The sequence below is a fragment of the Cricetulus griseus genome, assembly GCF_003668045.3.
Source record: "Cricetulus griseus strain 17A/GY chromosome 1 unlocalized genomic scaffold, alternate assembly CriGri-PICRH-1.0 chr1_1, whole genome shotgun sequence".
Classification (NCBI taxonomy): Eukaryota; Metazoa; Chordata; class Mammalia; order Rodentia; family Cricetidae; genus Cricetulus; species Cricetulus griseus.
Window position 1 is genome coordinate 58,733,348 of NW_023276807.1, and position 21,827 is coordinate 58,755,174.

Consider the following 21,827-nt stretch of genomic DNA (forward strand, 5'->3'; position numbering starts at 1 on the left):
GGCTTGGTATGTAAAAGCATCATCATTTGTATGAAAAAATTTAAAGGATTATATTTGTAATATTAACCTCATACTTTCAAAGTAAACCGTTATTTATCTTTGTCATTTTCCTTCAATTTTCTATAGGTTTTGTCAGTGTGGTTAAGATTACCTATAGAAACAGGACTAATATGTATCTTTTTCCTCCAAGTACATTTTATAACTTTACATTTTCATTTAGGAAGAAAGGCTTTGGTGGGACTGCAGGAATGGCATTTGTAGGAACAGTATGTTCAAGGAGCCACGCCGGTGGGATTAATGTGGTATGTTCTTCTTTAATTAAGTACAATTCTGGATATAGGCATTAGGACAGTCTCCAGCATTTGTTGACTCTGTTCTTTTCCCCCAGATATTTATTGCAATAGTTTGGATGTTAGGAAGGACACAGTAGGAGTAGCATGTGTGTTCTTTCCCTAGAGACTAGGTCAAGTTTTTAATATTTGTTATGTGTTACTATCCTAGTTTGCTTTTATGTTGCTATGATAAACACCATGACCAAAAGCAACACAGAGAAGGAAAGGGTTTATTTGACTTGTACTTCAGGTCATAGTCTGTCACTTTGGGAATGCAGGCCAAGAACTCAGAGCAGGATCTTGAAGCAGAAACTACACAGGAATAATGTGTACTGGCTCTCTCTGGTCCATGCTCAGACTTGTTATACAGCCCAGGACCATCTGCTGAGGGGATGGAACTACTCACGGTGGTTGGACCCTCATAGATGCATTGAGAAAGATGTCTTATAGACATGTGTGATCCAGGCAGTTCTTCAATTGTAAAGTCCCTCTTCCCAGGTGTGTCAAAATGACAACAAAAATTTACCAGGATGTTATTTTTTTATGAATGAGGAAACGGACTCCATTTCAAAGAAATCAGCATGTTTTCTCATAAACTTGAGGGAATGATCTACTAATGCTTGGTTATCAGCACATGAGTCACTCCAGTTTCTTCTTATCAGAGTGAGCACATAAAGGCTGGTACTGGACACTTGGGTTGGCATAAAGTCAGCAGTATAGTAGATACATTGCCTTTTGACAAAAAAGCCAAAAGTGTGACAAAGAAGCCATTTACTAATTGCACCTTTCTGTGTTTGCACAGTTTGGGCAAATCACGGTGGAGACGTTTGCATCCATTGTTGCTCACGAGTTGGGTCATAACCTTGGAATGAATCATGATGATGGGAGAGAGTGTTTCTGTGGATCCAAGAGCTGTATCATGAATTCTGGGGCATCGTGAGTAACTGAGTCTCTTCTTTCTCTTAGTGTGATTGTGAAGATAGTGTTTTTTCTCCCTAATTTTTATTGTGTGTGTCTGTGTGAGAATATATTACATGTGTGTTGGTGCCTCAGAAGGCCAGAAGAGGGCATCAGATTCCCTGGAGCTGGAGTTACAGGCAGCTGTGAGCTGCTTAATGTGGTTGTCCACGAGGTTGAGGACAGGGATTTAGGAAAATGAGAAGTGAATTACAAGCCCTGAGATAAGAGACTCAAGGGGAACGACACTCAGAGGTGAGGAAGAAGTGTCAGGCTGTAGTGCTGTCCTGGAATTCAGAGGCTGAGGAGTGGACTTTCTTCAAATGTTTGAAAGGCCTTGAAAAGTTGGAGGAAGCCTTTCCCCACAAAGAGTTGGCATGTAGTGGGCAAAGGCAAACTTTCAGGCTGGTAATAGGCTAATTAACAACAGAGTTTTTGAAAGTACTGTGCGACTTTTGGGGGCGATACGATCCAACATGCTTCTCTCAGGTAGGACACCATCGACAGACTGAAGAAGTGATGTATCCAAGTCTACGTTACTGAATCATTGAGTTTTTTGGGGTTACTTTCAGATGCATGGGTGACTCAGGCAGGTATATTATAAAAAGTCTACCCCAGCTGCATCCCTAAAACTGTCTGCACAACTTTCAAGTTCTCAACTGTGGAGTCTCCTCTCCTCACCAGTGAGTGTTACTGCTCATACAGCCTTGGAGGTCGGGGCCTTGTGACTCTGGAAACTGATGAACTTCCTCAGCCTTGGAGAATTCATTTATTTCTTTAGTGTTAGGAGCATCCCTTATCCCCCCAGGAGGGAATATTTCATTGGGAGGAAAGGGCTTGACAGCTGACATCAGTAAGTATCACCAGGAATAAACAGAAGAGAGTAAGGCTTAGGAGCTCTGAGGATGGGATGGTGGTGAAACACAGAGCAGCCTCATTCTCTTATCACATTATGGCAAAAGTAAATTAACAGCAAAACATTTAAGTGAGCTTGTTGTGGGATAATCTTTTTGTATACTGTGAAGATGTGTCTCTGCCTAAGATGCCTTCTGATTGTTTTAATAAAGAGCTGAATGACCAATAGCTAGGCAGGAGAGAATAGGCAGAGAGAGGAAGAATCTGGGGTGGGCAGGATTAAGCCAGCCAGACTTGGAGGGAGCCGACCTTACAGAGTGGAGGAGAGATAAAGAGCCACATGGCAGAATATAAATGAATAGGAACCAGGTTAATTTAAGTTCTAAGAGCTGGTTGGGAACAAGCCTAAGCTATGGCCAAGCTTTCATAATCAATAATAAGTTTCTTTGTCATTATTTGGGGCCTGGTGGTCCAAAGGAAGTCTGACAAGAAAAACCTGCTAAATGAGCTGGTAAATACACCAAGTAATTCTTTTGCTAGAGACTGAGAGTATAATTAAAATATCTTGAAGAAAATAGTGTTATGAATATTATAATTCATACTGACTGAATATTGAATCTTAAATATGAATAAAAATACAGTTTCAAGTATAAGATGTCTAAATTTTGCCCCAGAGAAGACTTACAATGGAATGTCAGCATCTTAGGGGTGCAGTTGATGAGCAGGCAGTCATGGCTGCTTCTTAGGGGTGCAGTTGATGAGCAGGCTGCTGTAGAAGAGGCTGCTCTTAGAGCAGTAAGACCGTTGTTGAAGAACAAGCCATTTGAGGTGATCTCACAGAGAGGGACCCAAGGGTGACAATCAGCTTTATTCTCCTCATGACTTCTCTTTGCCACTCTTTTTAGCCACACTCAGCTGAAGGTAGTTGGTATAGGTCAGCTTTAGGCATGCCCAATAGAGAAGACTGTGGTTAGGATTTGGGAGAGGGAAACGGAATACCCAGCCCAGAGGATACCCATTTCAGTACTATTACAAGTTGAGCATCCCTAATGTGGAGTCCAGAATGAGCTGAATGTCGTATCCTCTTAAAGTACTGAGGATCAAACTCAGGACCCAGCACCTGTTAGGCAAATGTTCTGTCACTGCTGGACTCTCAGCCCTTGCCTCTTGTGGTACAAAATCAGTTGAACTTGTAGCTCAGGCTGGTCTTAGACTAGCTGTTCCCCTGGTTCTGCCTCCCTAGTGCTGGGACTGTAAACAAATGCTGTATGCATGGCTAAAACTTTTTCTTTTTAAGCACCCCCTCCCAACACAGTCCTCTCCCAGCTTCGTGTCATCATCCGTCTCTTCCTCCTCTTAAAAAAAAAGACATGGAATCCAATTAGTGCTGCCTGTTTGTGCATGGATATGGGGCCATGTGGTGGAGCATGGGCAACCTGCCAGTTGCCACACCCCAAAAGAAAATGACCACCCCTCCCCCAGCAGCAAGTGCTTTCCAGCATTGTAAAAGCCTGCTGCATGCTAATATTAATTATAAACTGTTTGGCTGATGGCTCAGGCTTCTTATAGGCTACCTCGCTTTTAATTCCTAAATCATTTCTATTAATCTGTCTATCTCCACATGGTCTTGGCTTACCGGTGATGTCTGGGCCTCTGACTTCCTTGGAAGCTACATAACATCTCTCGACTCATTCTCTGAGTTCCTCTTCCCAAGCATTCTCCTAGTCTGGTAGCCCTGCCTAAACCTCCTGCCTGGCTATATCCTGCCTGTCCATTGGCCAAAACAGCTTTATTCATCAACTAATAAGAGAAATATTCACAGCATACAGTAGGACATCTGTCATCATGTAGGGTTTGATGTACTTTTTCCTGTTCACTTGGCGTGTCTATTGTTGTTGTCTTTATTCAGCTCATATTTGGGCCATCATATTGGTAAGACTTTATGCGTGTAGCTTGGTGCAGGCTTTTAAAACCCCAAAGCTCACTCCCCAGTGACACACCTCCTCCAACAAGGCCACACCCCCTAATCCTTCCCAAACAGTTCCACTCTCAGGCCCATTCACTTTCAAACCACTGCAGAAGGTAATAGTTAAGTAGAAAGAAGAGAGGATAAGAGAAAAAGTGGTAAAAGTGAAAGAGAAAGTATGTGGTATGTGCATGAGAGGAATATAGAGTGCCCAGTAGTTGGCAAACCCAAACAACCTAAGCAATGGAGTTGTGGGATATGTGTGGGAGAGCAATGATTAAATCCTAAGAAACAAACAAATGAAAAATAACAAATTAGGAAAAGTATAATAAACATTTATTAGATTTAAAAGTATCCCACCAGTCAGGCCTGTAGGGTCAGGTTTGGAGCAGTTGCCCTTTGGAGTGAGTTCTTGAAGCAGTTGTGCTGAGCTGAATGGTGTAATTCCCGGTTCCTTCCTTGGCACACTGTCAGACTTGACTTAGTGCTGGAGGGAGGATGAGGATTTCCATGGCCCCTGCCTGCTTCCCCACAGAGATATCTACCATAGCAAGTTTGCCTCCAATCTTGTCTGTGGCAGGAAAAGTGTTTCACTGATGAGCCCCTCCAATCCACCCTTCAGATTGTAGTGATTTGTGGTAATTACTGGCCTATGAGTATTACTCCTAAGCTCTGCTTCTGGTTTCCAGAAAGTGTGAAGTGTTCTTTTTTCCTGTAGTTGCTTTTCACAAAGAATGGCTGAGATTAGGTGTTGGAGGTATATATCTTGAATACTTAAGAGACTGAGGTAGGAGGATGGCCAGTTTGAAGCTAGCCTGAGCTACAATGTGAGACCCATTTCAAAAAAAGAAATGAAGGTGAGAGGTGGTTTGTTAAGTCTGCCCCACCCCCTCACTGGTAGTCAGTCAGTGCTTTCCCTTTCTCGTGCCCTTTTAGTCTCCTCCCTGGATTCTCTAGCCGTAGGCCATTGAAAGGAGGATGGTAACGGTGACAACACATTCTGTTCACTTCTGGGTTACTCACAGAAATAAGTAGCAATGTAAGAAATGAGTTATGACATGTGATATTTTTGGTCATATCCTGGCAGATCATTTCCTTCGTTGACAGTTTCATTTTGAAGTAACTTTTCAGAACTCACTGAGTGAATAGTGGGGGAAGATGTTTTCAGTCATAATTCTTGTATCATCTAGAGTGATAGGCAGAGGGTAGGGTACTGTCCTCTCTGCTGTGTGCCATCCTTTGATGGTTGGTGGAGGATTATCTTTCCTGTTGCCTCAGTCTTTTTATGGCATTTACTGAGGCCAATGTTAGGTCATGTTTCTAAAATCCCAGCTCTTACCTGCTATAAATAGCCACACATGCTTAGGATTTTAAGATTTTCAGTACTATAGTAACTTCATTGTAGTTGAAACTGATTTTTTCTTGTACCTTGCTCTAGGCTTGCATTTTCAAACATTATTTACAAGAAAATGGTGCTCACCTGCTGAATAAGAAGCCTCTTCACATAGCCTTTGTGCAGATTATAATTAGGGGCTGGTGGGTAGGATAAACATACACTGGTATAGCTGCTATGGTCGTCTGATGAGTACATTCTTACAGACAACATTATCACATGGACTGTATGGCAGGCACGATCAATGAGAGGATGTAAACAATTACAAACCTGTTTTACTTGATGTCCAATCATTTCCCCTGTCGTCATCCCCACAGACTATGATCTGCCCACAGATTTCCCACATTCGTGACTGCTAACTTTCCTCTGTCACTCAGCCTTGACTTCTCATATTCTCACATGCTGTCCTTGAAATAATCTACCACTTTCCCCAATTCCAAGGATGTCATTCTGATTCGTCATCGTCTGTGGAATGGATTCTGGGAGGCCACTCTCCCAGTCTTCCTATTTAACACAGTGCCAGTGTCAATCCTACTGACATGAGTCAAAGCTTGTCCTTTGGTCTCATGCCCACTCACAGTGACCACATTTCACTTACAGCGAGAAGCCATGTTTTCACTGTGGTCTCCTCCCTTTGCTCACAGTCTCTCTTATATTATTCCTAGAACATGCCGCAGCCTCTGCCTTAGGGTTTGTACATGTTATTCTTTCGATCTGTGATATCCCTTTCCCAGATTTCCAGTTTTGATTGAAGTGTCATGATGTATGGACAACCATTGTGGACTGACTGTTCTTTTGAAACTATAAGCACTCCAGCCTTCCCCACAATTCATTGTCTCCTTTTCTCCACAGTATTGTCATTCCAGGTAAATTACCCACCAAGGTTTGCCGTCTGCTCCACTCACTAGAGTGTGACCTTCACAGAAGGGTTTCTGCCATGTCCATTGTTTTATTCCTTGAACTGAGTAGAATAGCTTATCCAAGCAAACATCAAATAAGTATTTGTTGGGTACACAATGTTTGATATGACACCAAGGGGTTCCCATAAGAGCCTCAAAAATAGGAAAAAAATACAAAATGGGTTTATAAGGTCACAGACCTTAAAAAAAAAATTGATTGTAGTTTTTCTCGTTTTTTTTTTTTCCTGCCATTCTGCTTAAGCCTTTCAATGTCTCACATCCAGACTGTGTATAATAGTTAACAGTATTGGAATGTTCTAGGCACAGGAGCAGGCTCATTGCTTCCTTGTTAGCAAACAAAAGTGCTGACAGGAAATTTGGGGCAAAAAGTGTCATAAAAGGATTTGTGGATTAGAGTTCTTCCTATTTCCAAAAGCCCCAGTCATGGACAGACCCTACTCCTGCTGCTGCTCGTGCATCTTGCTCTGGTGATGGTAAAGGATTGATTATATATGTGTGTGTATACATGTCTGTCATGCGTACACTATGTATTATCAGCTATAGATATGTGTGCATTGTATACATGGTATACATCGTATATACTGTATGGTATACATGGTATATATGATACATGGTATGTCCAAGCATATTGTATATACTATATGGCATATGCATGTATATAATAGATAATACGTGTGTTATATACATTATATATTGCACTGTATACAGACATGCATGTTACATGCCTTATTATGCTATAGGCATATTACATATGTCACTTTTACTGTTTATATTTAAAATCTCTAACATGGCTGGGTGAGGTTGACATATGACTTTAATTCAGCACTTAGGAGGCAGAAGCAGGTAGATCTCTGTAAGTTTGAGGCCAACCAGGGCTATACAGTAAGACTCTGTATTTAAAGAAAAAAAGTAAAATCTATTTTACTCCGAAGTCCAGGCTAACTCAAATTCTCTATGTTCTTGATCAATTTCCTGAGTTCTGGGATGAAGATACCCACTATATATAGGTGGTGAAATGGTTACTATTGTCAGGCAGATTAACATACCCATTGTCCTGCATAGTTAACCAGATTTCCTTTTGTGGCAGAAGAACCTAAAACGTCCTACTGTCACAAAATTCCCATATATTGTATAGCAGTAATGGCAGCACTCATGTTGTACATGGTTTTTATACATGCCTGTCCTGCCTATCTCTTGACATGTACCCTTTGCCTCCATCTCCCCATTTGCTCCCATCCAACTCTTATTTTCTGTTTCTTCTTTTTTTTTCCTTTTACAATTTCACATATGATTGATATCATGTGATATTTTTCTTTTTTGTGTGTCTGGCTTATTTTGCTTAGCACGGAACCCTTTAGGTTCATTCATGTTGTGGCCAATCATGTGGGTCTCCTTTCTGAGGCTGAATAATATTACATATGCACATACATGTGTATATATATATATGCACAAACACACATAACAGTATAAGTACACACATGTGTAATGTAATATATGCATAAGTACTGTAGTATATTTACCCATTTGTTTGCTGATGACCACTTAAGTTGTTTCCAGGTCTTAGCTTCAGTGACTAATGCTAAACAGGAGAATACAAGTGTCTATATGATAGAGATCTCATTTCTCTTGGGTTTGTAGCACAGGACAGGTTTCTAGGTCATTTCACATCTCTTATTACTTTCCTTAGGAATATGCTGTTTTCTGCCTTTTTGTTTTGTTTCCTCTTTCACAGCCTTGCCTGGACTTCTCTTTAGGGTATATAATAGCTACCCTGTTCTAACAGGCATAAGGCATACTCTGTGGTTCTGGTTTGCAAACCTTGGTGATTAGTGACACTGAACACCTCTTCATATAACTCGTGGGCATTTATTGTCTCTATCTGAAAATGTGTATTGAAGACCATTTCTCACTTTTAAGTTGAGATGTTTTTCTACTATTGGGTTTTCTTTATACATTTAAGTATTAACCCTTTTTCAGATAATTGTTTGCAGATATTTTCTGTGATAGAGCTTTTTACATACACCAAAGAATAAAATTGGATCCTTACCCTTTTTATGCATGAAGTCAAAATGAATAAAAGACCTAGAACATAAAACATAAAACCATAGACAGAAACATGGGGAAAACTCATTGATATTGTTCTTAGCAATGGTATCATAACCAAAGTTTAGGTTACCAGATAGAGAGATTGGTAAGTAGGTAGGTAGACAACTATCTCAGGTAAAAATTTTGACAAAATGTGTGTTTCAATGATTTGTGGCATATAGATATATTTCCTACAAATTTCAAAAGTGAAAATAATCATCAGTACTACCTGGTGACATTGACTGTGTGGATTAAATGACTAAAGATGTTCTCAGATGTTGCAGTTTTCTCCGATGTTCCTCAAGTGTTTCTCATACAGTCTCACACAGGGCAACAGAATGTGGTTGGTTTGAATGCATTAATAATAAACTCAGAGTCACCAGGACACTGGTCAGTGTCCCAGTAGGAACAGAAGTCAAAGCACTTATCCTTGATGTCACTTTACCAAGAGTGAGCCCAGATTTGAATTATCTACTTCACTGTGTGTCATCCTTATCTGTCTGTTGTATGAATCTATATCTGTCTGCTTGTGTGTGTGTGCCTATCCGTCCGTTTGTCCCTAACAAAGGGCTTTCTTTGCTCTACTTACTGAAAACATTAGAAAGCATCACATGGAGAAGTAATACACACAGGATACTTTATAGAAACCTAACAGAGTTTTACAAGGGGTAAAATTGCTGACTACGGCTGACTCCAACTGACTTAGATAACAAATAGCATTAAAACCTCACTGTTTATTGAGCAGTATCTGTATGTTCCATTCAGTGTTTATGGTGGATATTCATTTGTAAGATTGCTTTTAGCCTATTTGCTGTTGCCAGCAAATGATTATCATAACACATATGCACTGCTCTGGGTCAGGCACATGGAAGAGTACATGTTTTAAGGTTGTAGCTTAGGCTGTAAAAGTTGATTACATGGAAAAATACAAGGCAAGCAAGGCTGGTTGTTACATTGTTCTCTTACAGGCAGGTTAAACAAACAGGCTGAGTGCACAGTAGGACAGCAGCCTTAAATCTTAAGTGACTCAAGGTGTTGTTAACTCTGGTTGTGAGGTCCAACAAAATCTCCAGTTTCTTATAATGTAAGAGATATTTTTATCATAATGTATTGCCACAATTGGGTAAGCCAGTAACCAAGAGAAGGGAAAAAAAAAGCGAGCTCTAGCATATTAAAGTTGAATTTGTATAACTCTCATGTGTGTAGCCCATCTAACCTTTAGAGTGACAGTCATTCACTGGAGGAATATCGTAAAAGACATTTATGGCTCAAACTGAAAATTTGTCATTAGAGCAGCTGACTGTACAGTGCAAGGAGCCTCTAGGTGATTAATTTTTTATCCCTGTGATAAAGTACCATGATCAAGGCAACTTACATAAGAAAGAGTTTATTTGAGGCTTACAGTTTCAGAGGGCTGGGGTCCATTGCTATCATGTTGGGGAGCACGTCCCCAAGCAGGAAGGTAGACATGGCAATGGAGCAGTTAGCTGAGAACTTACATCATGATCTATAACCATGAGGCATACAGAGAGACAGAAATAGAGAGACAGAGAGAGACACACACACAGAAAGAGACAGAGACAAAGAGAGACTGAGACAAATATTCAAATATCTGAGGCTGTGGGGGATGGCATTTTCATTGTAACTACCACGGTGACAATGTAGCAAATGTGCTGGAATCGTCCATTTGTGTGTTTTTCTCACGACTCCCAGAGTGTGAGTTGGGGAGGGAAACCTCAGGCATCACACCTCAGGTAACATATTGGGACACACACAGGTAGCTTCCAGTGTTTGAAATGTAACGTTTTAGAAAAATAAAGCTCAATTCTGAATGAGACTAGGTTAAGTTTAAAAGTCTGTAGACTGAAAGAATTCTGATTTTTGTTTCAATTTTTTTTTCTTTTTTTCAACACAGGGTTTCTCTGTGTAGCTTTGGAGGCTGGCCTCGAACTCACAGAGATCCGTCTGCCTCTGCCTCCTGAGTGCTGGGATTAAAGGCGTGCGCCACCAACGTCCCGCTCTTGTTTCAATGTTTTAACAAGTGATATGCTTAGAAGATATTTTCACGGAGGCCAGAATAGTGTAATGGTGAACTATGTAGTAATTAAAGTGACTCCTGTATTTATTAGGGACAGAGGGCCTCCCTTTTGCCTACTTTTGTTTATCCTCTGCTTTTTACAGTATTATTAGTTAAAGATATGACTAAGAGCTTTCAAGATGAGCAATGACAATGATGTGAGATCTTTTCCTTTATGTTTATTGTAGAGGGTCCAGAAACTTCAGCAGTTGCAGTGCGGAGGACTTTGAGAAGTTAACTTTAAATAAGGGAGGAAGCTGCCTTCTCAATGTCCCGAAGCCTGATGAAGCTTACAGTGCACCCTTCTGTGGTAACAAGCTGGTGGACCCTGGGGAAGAGTGTGACTGCGGCACACCCAAGGTCAGTGAGTCCTCTGGCTTTCCTTTGTGAAACTACCGTGAGGGTTGCCGAACTGAAGCCCTTGGTTTTGGGCGCCTCTGGCAGAGGAGTGACTGTGGGTGTTAGTTAAAGTGAAGGACGCTGTCGTGTTATGTGGCTGTGACTGTTCAGCTCCTGGGGATCTACCTCACGACTTACTTCAGGCAAGCATGGTGGTACCATTCTTTTTAAACATTACCTATCTGTCTTTTATATTTATTGTAGCTGTTGGATTATTGGTTACTGGCATTACATAACCAGTTAGTTCTTTACATGTTCACCATTCTGGTCATGCCATTGAAGAAGTGTTTGTTCAGCTGAACTCACGTATTAAGTGGATTGCAGCTGATTCATCCTCCAGTGTCCATCATTATCACAATTCTTCCTCCTCAAACACCAGTGTCCTTTGGTTCATCTTCCCTTTCTCTGTGGATCCTTGGCTCTGTGGTCCTTAGCTTTGTCCCTCCCACCACCTTCATTGTTACTGCTCTCTAGCCACATTCGTCTCAGGACACCCACTTAACACTTTCTGGGTGGACTGCTGTTAGATTTGGAACGCATTTGTTCAGATGTAAGGCCTACTGTGTTATTCTCAGTTGTTTTCCTTGCCTGGCCATACTTGGTCTGGAAAGCCTTCCCGTATCCTAAGAAAACATTGTTTTCTAGTCTTGGTGATTGATGCAGTCCATGACTTCTCTTAAGCCCTTTGGATTCTTCTGACCAATAACTCCAGGGGCGATTTCTCATGCCTGGAATTGGGGCTCTGTTAGGTAGCTCTTGGGGGGACATTATCACCCAGGAGTTGTCCCTTCATTTAAGCTATATGTCTGTATATGCACACACCTAAATATTATATATAACTTTAGATAAACCAATAGAAATATATTCCCTGAGTCTTTCCCAAACATCCTTAGTGTTCTGTATCTCTTCCTCCCCCCTCCTTCTGTATTGCCCTTCTCCATGCTCCCACCCCATCTCCTTAGGTTCTACTGTGCATGTTCCCAGAGTCTAAGGCTATTGAGCAGGCTTCCGTGTACTTACCTGCCATCTGTGTGTCTTGTGGTATATGCTTAACTCTTTACTTTATTTGAAAAATTGTGTTATTTGCTACTGAGTTCTAGTTTATTTATCTTCTATTAGACATTTGATTTGTAAATGGTCCTATTTATTTATTTATTTATTTATTTATTGACTGGATGTGAGATTTATTACTGAACATGATTTGGTAGGGGACAAGAGAGCACTGTGGAAGCCCTCAGGAATGCAGGGTTCACCTCTTGTCCAGGGGACTGCGATTAGGGATAAATTTGATCCCATAGCCATCAGGAATGAACTGCTTCTCTGCAACCATGTCTTTAAATTTATCTGCATTAAAGTTGGTGAAGCCTAGGCCCTCAATGGGGGCTCTGAAAAGTCCACCAAATCTTCCTGTGCTGGTCCTGGGCCCTTCCCCATGTGTCCAGGGCCAGAGTGTAACCCTTCACGTGGGATGGTGAAGCCCATTTCTTTGAGATGTGGATCTTCTGGCAGCCAGGGAACTTGAATCAGTCATGAATCCTTATTCTGCATCTTGTTGCAGATGGGCATGATGACCTGGCCACTGTGACTCTGGCCACTGTGCCCTGGGGCTTTCCAAAGGCACCATGCATACCAGTCTGGAACCTAGTCTGGGGTCAGCATTGAGATCAGAGACTTGAGTAGTTGTCAGAAAATAGTCTCCAGGGTCCCTTAGGGCAGCCATATAGGCAACAGGCTGCATACACTACCAAGGAGGCTGCTGTTTGCAACCATTGCACTCCAGGCTCCCATGGGGAAAGGGTCCTGGTCAGCTTAATTAGCTGCAAATGTAAATTGATTTGATCAGTATATATTGACTATATGAAATATTGTACTGCCTCATAGGTATGTAAAAATATTACATGTTAATTAAAAGGAAGAGTTAATTTAGAACATTATTATGAAATAATTGTAGGCAGACAAGAGGTTGCAGAACAGTATATAGAACTCCATGTAGTCCTCTGCTAACCTCCCCCAGTGGCGACAGCTTACAAGGCTATAGCACACTTACAGGGTGTTAAAATTTCTATATTCACATAGGTGTCTCTGGGTGGGAGGTTGGAGGTGAAATGTAACTGTGGTGGCCCAAAGCCTGGTGACAGGAGCTGAGAATAATGCTACTCAGTACAGTGTGTGTGCTTAGCATGTACAGGGCACTGAGGCCAGTCCTCACCTTCTACCCACAATAAAGGAGTAGTTTGTCCACCCAGAGAAAAGAGCCATCCCATGAGTTGTGGGACCCTGAACAGGAAGAGAAGGGTATCCATGGATATTTACTTCTCTGTGGTCCTTCAGACTACACATCAAAGCATAATGTGGGGTCTCTGAGGAAATGATTAGGATCAGCACTGTACGGGGGAGCCCTGATTCACTAGGACCATGTTTTTAGAAGAAGCAGTAGCCATTTCCCTAGCTTTCTCTCTGGTGCAAGCACTGAAGATTGGCCATATTGTGTGTGTCAGCCAGCAAGGGAGGGATCCCCGAAGCTCTCTGTGGGAGCCTTCTTGCATTTCCAGCTTTCAGAATTGTGAGAAAACAAATTTCCATTTTTCAAGTCCCCCAGTGTCTGGTATTTTCTTATGGAATTACCAGGGGTCTTTTGAAATATCTTGAGACTTGAATACTTGCAGCTAAAGAGGTTGATGTACCTTGAAGCACAGCTGGGGGAGAGAAATGGCTCTGGCTGGGTTAGAATGAAGTTACAGACAGGAAAAGACTTTACTAATGGCTCGGCTCCTTATTGACTGGTGGTCATTTTCTGCTTGCAGGAGTGTGAGATGGACCCATGCTGTGAAGGAAGCACTTGTAAGCTCAAGTCATTTGCTGAATGTGCATATGGCGACTGTTGTAAAGATTGCCAGGCAAGGAATTCTCTCTATCAGTAACAAATCAGAGAAGGAAAATTGATATATGGAAATGCATCTCCTGAGATCTCTCTTTTTGTTATATGGTCATTTTATATTCCATCTCACTTCTGTGCATTTTCTTGTTCTGTAAGGGCCCATTGAGTTAGTTTGTGGGTTTGGAGTACTGGGGATTAAACTCTACCGATGAGTTATGTCCCCATCTTTTATTTTCTTCTTAAAGTAACATATATCTGTAGGGAAAATTCAAAACTACCGAAGTATAGACTGTGGAAAATTAAGGGTTGGGGAGTTAACTAATAAAGAGGATCTGAATTTGATCCCCAGAACCCTTTAGAAACAAAACCCCAGACCAAACACTGTGGTGGCGTGCCTCGTGACCCCATGGTCCAGCAAGGAACGTGGAGCTCTTCCTAGACTGAGTGGCTGCAGTAGTTTCCTGTCCTCACCTCCCACACCCAGCCATGCTGCCACATCAGCAAGCGCTTCACCCACTCCCTAGCCTCAGACTCATTGCTTCATGCAATGCAGTGCTTTGAGGGAGCATTGCCATTGTCATCCTAGTTAGTGCAGTGCTTCTGCAGCGTTCCTTGTGTTTTTATTTAATTTGCATTTCTTTTGATTACCTGTGAGGGTTTTTTTTTTCATCTTATAGTATTTATGAATTGCCTTTTATGGGCTTTGTTCACTTTTGTGTTGAGCAGTTTAATCCTCATTGTTGGAACCTTGTACATACACCATGGTTTTAAATTTGATGAATTTGTGGAGGTTGTCTTGATATTCCTGTTTAATTTTAATCTCATTGCTGTAGTTCCTTCCAGGAGGCTCTATGTGCAGAGGAAAAACCAATGAGTGTGATGTCCCCGAGTACTGCAATGGCTCCTCTCAGTTCTGTCCACCAGATGTCTTCATTCAGAATGGATATCCTTGCCAGAATAACAAAGCCTACTGTTACAATGGCATGTGCCAGTATTATGACGCACAGTGTCAGGTCATCTTTGGTTCAAGTAAGAAACTTATAATTGATTGGTTTGCTTTTATCATCTGTTTGCATAGGCTTTTTTTACTGATGAGTTTCTTGGATCTTCATCCTTCTTCCTCCAGTGGTTGCCAAGCTTAGGAATTTCATATGTCTAATTTGCTGAATAAGTCGATGATGCTGTGTGCTCTTCTCTCTCTTTCAACTTTGAATAAGCACACAGTATATATTTACCCCCCCACACATATTTTTTTGGGAGGGTGGGTAATGAGAACCATAGCCAGAACCTGACACATGCTAGGCAAGCACTATTGCCTAGCTTTGCTATGTCCTCAGCCTCCAGTTTTCTAGTTTTAATAGCATAGACTCTATGGGTCTGACATTTGCATTCATCATTTAAAATGTCCTTGTGATCCATCTATACTGATGCATTTATGTCACAGTATATTAGTGTATTCTGTGTTAGTTAAGTGAACCCTGATTTAGTTTCTCATCTCTGTGTGTATTGTGTTTTTGTGTATGGGTTTACATGTGTGTGAACATGGATGCAGGCTAGCTGGCCCTTGAGCTTTTGAGGATTCTTCTGTCTTCACCTCCTACTTCCCCACAGGAGCACTAGAGTTGCAGATGTGCACGACTTCATGTGGGTTCTGGGGTTGTGAACTTAGGTCCTAACACTTGCATGAAAAAGCACCGCACTCACTAAGCCGCCTTCCCAGCTCCTTGTTTTCAGTTTGTATATTGATGGGTATCATGCTCATTCTCTCTCCCTTTCCTCCCCTGTCTCCCTCTGTCCCTCCTTGTCTGCCTCCTTGCCTCTAGATCTCTCTCTCCTTTGAGTGAGTTTGCTAAATACTTACCATTAGTTGAATTGCAAATATTTAACCGATATTCTTATATTGTCTTGTGGTCACAGGCATCAACTAACTGTTCTACTGTTGTCAATCTGTTTAAAGAAATCTAAACAGGATGTTGCTGTTTGTCTTCCGCTTTGGTTTGTTTTTTGTATTGTTCAGGCTTTAGAGAAACAGAGCTAATGGGACACACACACACACACACACACACACACACACACACACACACACACAGAGGATGGACTGACTCATGCAGTTCTGCTATTGGTAAAGCTGATGGAGTCATTCTGTTCAAGGATGGCAGGCTCAGGACCCAGAAGGAGCTGGTGTTCCAGTGTAATTCCAATGGTAGGAATATTGTAGGTGTCTTCGTGAAAGGTTCAGGCATTATGCTGGCCTGCCACTGTTACCTGGTGGAACAGGCAGTACCCAGGTCAGCCTAGGGTTCCATGGGAACTAAGTTGCACGCAGGTGCAAAGGACCCTTTAAAAGACAGATCCCTGCCCATTTATGCTCTCCCTCTCTCTCTAACTTCTCTCTCTACACTCTACTCTTCTCTGTCTGCTTCTCTTCTCTCTCTCTCTCTCTCTCTCTCTCTCTTCTCTCTCTGGCGACCGGTCATGGTGGTCAGCCATTAACCCTGTTTCTCTTCTCTCTAGTCTCCCTTCTCTGCCAGGCCTTTAATAAACTGGTTAATATGTCTAATATGTCTCATCTTATATCTCATCTTGTACCTTCCTCCTCTTCTTCTTTATCTTTAATTTAAACAAAAATTTTAACACTTAGCCTGATGTCTGTTGGGAGAAATTCTCCTACTGCCCAGTTGTTTGTTCTTTTCAAATGTGAAGGATTGTTTGAAACACATCCATGAGTCTAGTCTGCTGTGTTCACTCTACTCAGATAAGTATTAGCCTCATTCAGAGCTTCTAAGCTCTCAGTCAAGTACATATTACAGCACATGATGAAGGATAGAGAGGGAGGACATGGGAGTATTCCATCACAGTTCTAGTCATGATGAAAATGAGACATTGATGGCAATTCTGGTTCTTAGGGTTGTAGGTGCTCTGTGGTCATATCTTGGACTTCCAGCTTTCTATTCTACTTTTTGCTGTTATACTGCTCTTTCTGCATTCCCTTTGCCATCAGTAAGTGCCTTACTTGGTTATAGCGTCTGCTGGTAGCTGGTAACATTCATTCCTGAAGGGTGTGGGCCATGTATAGCTTCACTGGATTTGGTTGTGACAGGATGCATTAAACACTTAGAAAAATGCCTGTATTCCAAGGCCTGCTCTTGTAGCTTCCATGTAGGGTTATGGATCTGTCATCTAGCCACTTGCAAAGCCTTTCTCTGTTAGTTCAGAGGCATGAGGAGCCCAGCATAATTGAGTGTGTGGTATAAGTTCCACTCCAGTGGAATCATCGTTGTGGCATCTAGTGGAAGAATTTCTTCTTTGGACACTCAGACCTCTGAGCTATCAGAGCATGAAGTCATGGGAGCAGGAAGCATGTTTTTGCTGAGTGAGTCACTAGGGGTATATTGCTAAGCACTGCCACTCCCATTTCCACCCCTAATACCTGCATGCTGAGTTGTGGTTATAGGTATCATTTGTTGGACCTGATTCAGGGTACATAAAGCTTTTTGAAGAAATGTCCTGTCCTTCTAACTTATACTGTAACTGAGTCTCTTGCATTAATTTCCACTACTCTAACAAGCCATTCTAGTCAAAATACAATCATACTTAGTGCTATAGATAGATCTGTAATTCCAGCCACTGAGAAGGCTGAGGTAGGAAGATTACAAGTTGAAGACCTGCCTGGGCTACAGAACAAGTTCAAGGCCAGGCCGTGCAATTTAGTGAAGCCCTGCCTCACAGTAAAAAAGTGTTGGGATATAGCTCAGTGGTAGAGCACTTGGCTAGTATTCATAGGCCCTAAGTTCAGCCACCAGTACTGGGAAAAATAGGTGGCATGTATGTGCATGAGTACAAAGTGCTGTCCCTTCAGTGAAGCAAAGGGAATAGTGTAATTACCCTGGTACTCAGGTGCTGGCTGATCCTCCAGGAAATAGAGCCATATCAGAGACTAAGTATATTTGGGTGATGGCAGAGGTGGCTGTGAAAAGAGGCAGCTTATAGTTCACAGAATGGGGCTTTCTTCTATTGATTGATTTGGTCCAAGCACCTCATTGGTCACAATCATGTATTCTTCCAAGCAGTGGGAACAGCAAAAGGTACTATAGGCCTGTTCCAGAAAGAGTCTATAGTATTGCCAACTGTTCACTTTTGGCTGAAGCTTCCATAATGCCATCTGTAAAATGCTTTGTTCTCTTCTTCCTGTGTCAATTCTTGGTAGAATTCCCCATGTGGTCACAGACATGGGGTTGTGGTGCCTCCGGTTGGCTTCATTTTGATTAACCATGGTCTAGTGGGTTCCCATCCCCTGGTCTGCACTGTGCTGTACCCTTGTAGTTTTTAATCAGCTGAGTATGATTGAGTCCCCTCTGGAGAAATGTCACTTTTTAACACACTTAAGCAGATTAAAGTGGCTGGTTATTGTCACTGATGGTCTGTGTAAAAAGCCTTCCTGGAATCCTGTCTGCCATCACACTCTTCTCTGTCAATCCTTGAGTCAGCAGGAGCAGCAAACAGATTTGGCTGGGTCCCTTCCTGTGTATCATCTGGAAAATCCGTAACTTTCCCTGTCCTCTGAGGACTTGGATGGGAACACTGTGTGACATTTCTCCGGGACAGCCTTTTGGATATTTTTTCTCCTACTTGCCCCCTTCCTCTGGGGCTCTATCTCCTTTCACCCATGTCTATCTTCTTTAAAACTAACTTAGCTTCACACCAGGCACGTGGGAGATGCAAGGGGATCTCATTTGGGAAGGAGGAGGACTTAAGAAAATGAGAGTGGGTTAATCCTTTGTCATATAGTGTAGGTCTCACTCTATGGAACAATGAAAACCAGCTGGCAGTCAGTATCTGATGTGGCTGGAGCAGGGATGGGTTTGTGAGAGCAGAGAGTGAGTGCACTTGAAGCTGTGTTTTACTGTATGAACTGGTTACTGTGGCATAGCTGTGACTAGTTACCCATGGGAAGAATTTAAGGAAGATAACATTTGGCTCATGACTTCTGAGAGGTCCAGCCCGTGTTTGCTTGGCTTCATGGACATCTGAAGAACATCACAGTGATGGCACTGTGTTGCAGAGACACTTCTCTGTCCTATGGTGAATAGCGACAGGAAGAGAAGGATTCAGGAGAGGGGGGCCACAGCAAGATATGGCTTCAAGGGCACATAGCCTTCTCTACCCACCCAGTGACCTGCCCTCCCACTAGATTCTGCCCCTTGCTTTTCCCCATTTCCCAATAATCTTATCATATTTTGAGTCCATCAATGGATTGAGTCTAAAAGATCAGAGTCCTGGACACAGGTCAGATACACCAAGGCGGGCTTTATAATCTATTTGTTTCTCTGTTGAATCACATCGACAATACTCACCTTCACACTGTGCATGAGTCTTAACTGTAATAATCTTTGTACAAGCTAAGCCTTGATTTTACACCTTTGTTATGTATGACATGTAGAACAAAGGTGCCATATGTGTAAGGCTGAGATTTTAGAAGTGTGCAGGTCATCCCTACAGTATAGGGAATACTTCTGTTTCTAAGTAAAGTTACCATAACTGTTTTCTCTTTTAAATGTTAAACATTGCAGAAGCCAAGGCTGCCCCAAGAGATTGCTTCATTGAAGTGAATTCTAAAGGTGACAGATTTGGCAACTGTGGTTTCTCCGGGAGTGAGTACAAGAAGTGTGCCACTGGGTAAGTGGAGGCAAGGGTATAGAGGACTGTGAACAAGGGACCAGTCATCTCTGGAGTCTTTTGTAGCTGCCCCTGTGACTGCTGCCTTTCTCCTGCTTCCAATGCTTAACTTCTCACAACATGTATACCAAGGCTTCAGAGAGATGTGGGGAGCAAACCCGATGAAGCATGTCATCCCTTTGCGTGCATTGTTAGATCTAGTGGGTTTAGAACCTTGTTCTGTTTATCCATAATCTACAGTACAATTCCTGACTGAATACCTTCCTCCCCCTTTCCTGCAGGAAAACATTCTCTTACTCAGTTGATTGGGTCTTTCATTATTTCTAGTTTTCCCTTATATGTATTTAAAGTGATGAAGTCAGACTTTCTTGTTATTTTTGTAGGTTGGTGGGATGGCTAAGCAGGTTAAAGTGCTTTCCACCAAGCCTGACAACCTGAGTTCAGTTTCCTGAACCCATACTGTAGATGGAGAGAACTGATTCTAGCAAGTTGTCCTCTGACCTACACACAGGCATTGTGACACACCTGTGCAGGGGCAGGTGTGTGCAGGGTAATACATGCACAGAAACACAAAATAAATAAAAGTAAAAAGCTATATTTCTATAATTAATGTTTACTTATTATAAAAATTATAAATGAAGACACATAATTTCAATGTGTTTCCTTCCATTTTGTGTTTGTACTCTGCACGCATCCACAGTGGCATTTTACTCGGTGAGGATGATTCTGCAGTACTGTGTGCTGCCACTGGTTGAGCTCAGCAGCTTGTGGAAGGTGGTGCTGAGTAAGCAGCAGTAGCAGTAGCAGTGGCAGCATGACTACTTCTTGCTCCTTAACTCTGCAGGAGTGTTCAGTCAAACCGACTGTTTAAGTAACGATTCTGTTGGTGTGCAGAGACACCATCCCCAAGCCAGATTACAAAAGAAAAGAGTTAAAGGGGTTTATAGTTTCAGAGGGTGAGTCCATGACCATCATGGTGGGGAACATGGCAACAGGCAGGCAGGTGTGGTGCTGGAGCAGTAGCTGAGAGCTCTATCCCTGGTCTGCAGGACAAGAGGGAGAGAAGGAATCACTGGGCCTGGCTTGAACATTGAAATCTGAAAGCCCACCCCCAGTGACACACTTCCTCCAGTAAGGCCGCAACTCCTAATCCTTCTAATCCCTTCAAATACAACCATTCCCTGGTGATTAAGCATTCAAGTATATGAGCCTATGGGGGCCATTCTTATTCACACCATCACAATAACATTTTCTAATTTGTATCAGGATTTCTTCATTGACTCATGAGTTACTGTTTAACTTCCAAATTTGCTTTTTAGTTTAATTTCATTGAGAAGACTCTGGGCTGGGGTAATGGCTCTGTCTGTAAAGTTCTTAGGTGCAAGCATGAAGACCTGAGTTCATATCTGTAGGGCTTATAGAGAACCAGGCTCAGCAGTGCACACCAGTGATTGTAGTGCTAGGGGCACAGGGGTAGGAAGGTTCCTAGGGCTCACTGTCCAGCCTGTGCGGCCAACTAGTGAGCTCCAGATTTAGTGAGAGACCCTCTCTCAAAAAATGAAGGTTGGAACAATTCAATTCATCCATTGTTAACCTCTAGTTTCCACATGTACACACACAGCATATAAACCAAATGTACATGCTAATTCACCATACACACACGCACAGCAAGTAATTGATTTCTAAGATAATTTTAAAAAGCACAAGTTCTGCACACCCAGCTCCTGCTGTGTTGTACATCATGTACTAGCATGTAGTTTGTTCAGGAGACTGTTCTATCTCATCGTGTGTCATCCTCAATTGTTGGATATGTTAGTTGTGTTTGTTGCTGGTTAATTGTCTTAATCAAATGTTTCCATGACTTTGAGGCTGTTGAATGTACTTGCTCCTTCACAGAGAGAGGCCAAGTGGATCTGTTTCCTTTTTAGTTCTGTAAACTTCTATGTTACATGTTTTTATTTGTTATTGGGCATAGATACATTTTAGGGTTAAGTCTTAATGAATCACCCTTTTATCATTATCAAATTTTCACCATTTACTTCTGGAATATTCCTCTGTAGTGTTTGCCATAATATCACTTCTTTATCACCGTCTTATTACCTCTCCTAACTAGACTAGGCTTGGTGACACATTTCTTCTTTATGGATGGTTAGCATAATACCTGGATTATGGTAGCCATTAAGTATTTGTTGAGTGAATGAGTAAAAGAACAGGAGGTATGAGAGACAAATTAATGGGTTGAGAATTAGAAACTATGGAATGAACTGATGAAAACCTAAGGATAAGGGA

General features: G+C 42.0%; 1 protein-coding gene and 1 non-coding gene across 6 annotated transcripts in view; one reads left to right on the top strand and one right to left on the bottom strand.

The window, feature by feature from the left end:
- Positions 1-21,827, top strand: part of Adam9 (ADAM metallopeptidase domain 9) — a 67,155-nt gene that overhangs the window by 25,471 nt on the left and 19,857 nt on the right. For all 5 annotated transcript variants that reach the window (XR_004772488.1, XR_004772489.1, XM_027395315.2 and 2 more), the window contains exons 10-15: positions 221-302; positions 1,135-1,268; positions 10,774-10,945; positions 13,789-13,881; positions 14,696-14,891; positions 19,433-19,538. Coding sequence is in view for 3 of the 5 variants with exons in the window: in XM_027395315.2 (XP_027251116.1) it covers positions 221-302; positions 1,135-1,268; positions 10,774-10,945; positions 13,789-13,881; positions 14,696-14,891; positions 19,433-19,538 (783 nt within the window). In the remaining 2 variants the exon portion in view is untranslated. The remainder of the gene's footprint in view (positions 1-220; positions 303-1,134; positions 1,269-10,773; positions 10,946-13,788; positions 13,882-14,695; positions 14,892-19,432; positions 19,539-21,827) is intronic.
- Positions 12,674-12,807, bottom strand: LOC113833466. Its single transcript, XR_003481157.1, has one exon. It is a non-coding gene; the product is annotated as a small nucleolar RNA SNORA70 (small nucleolar RNA).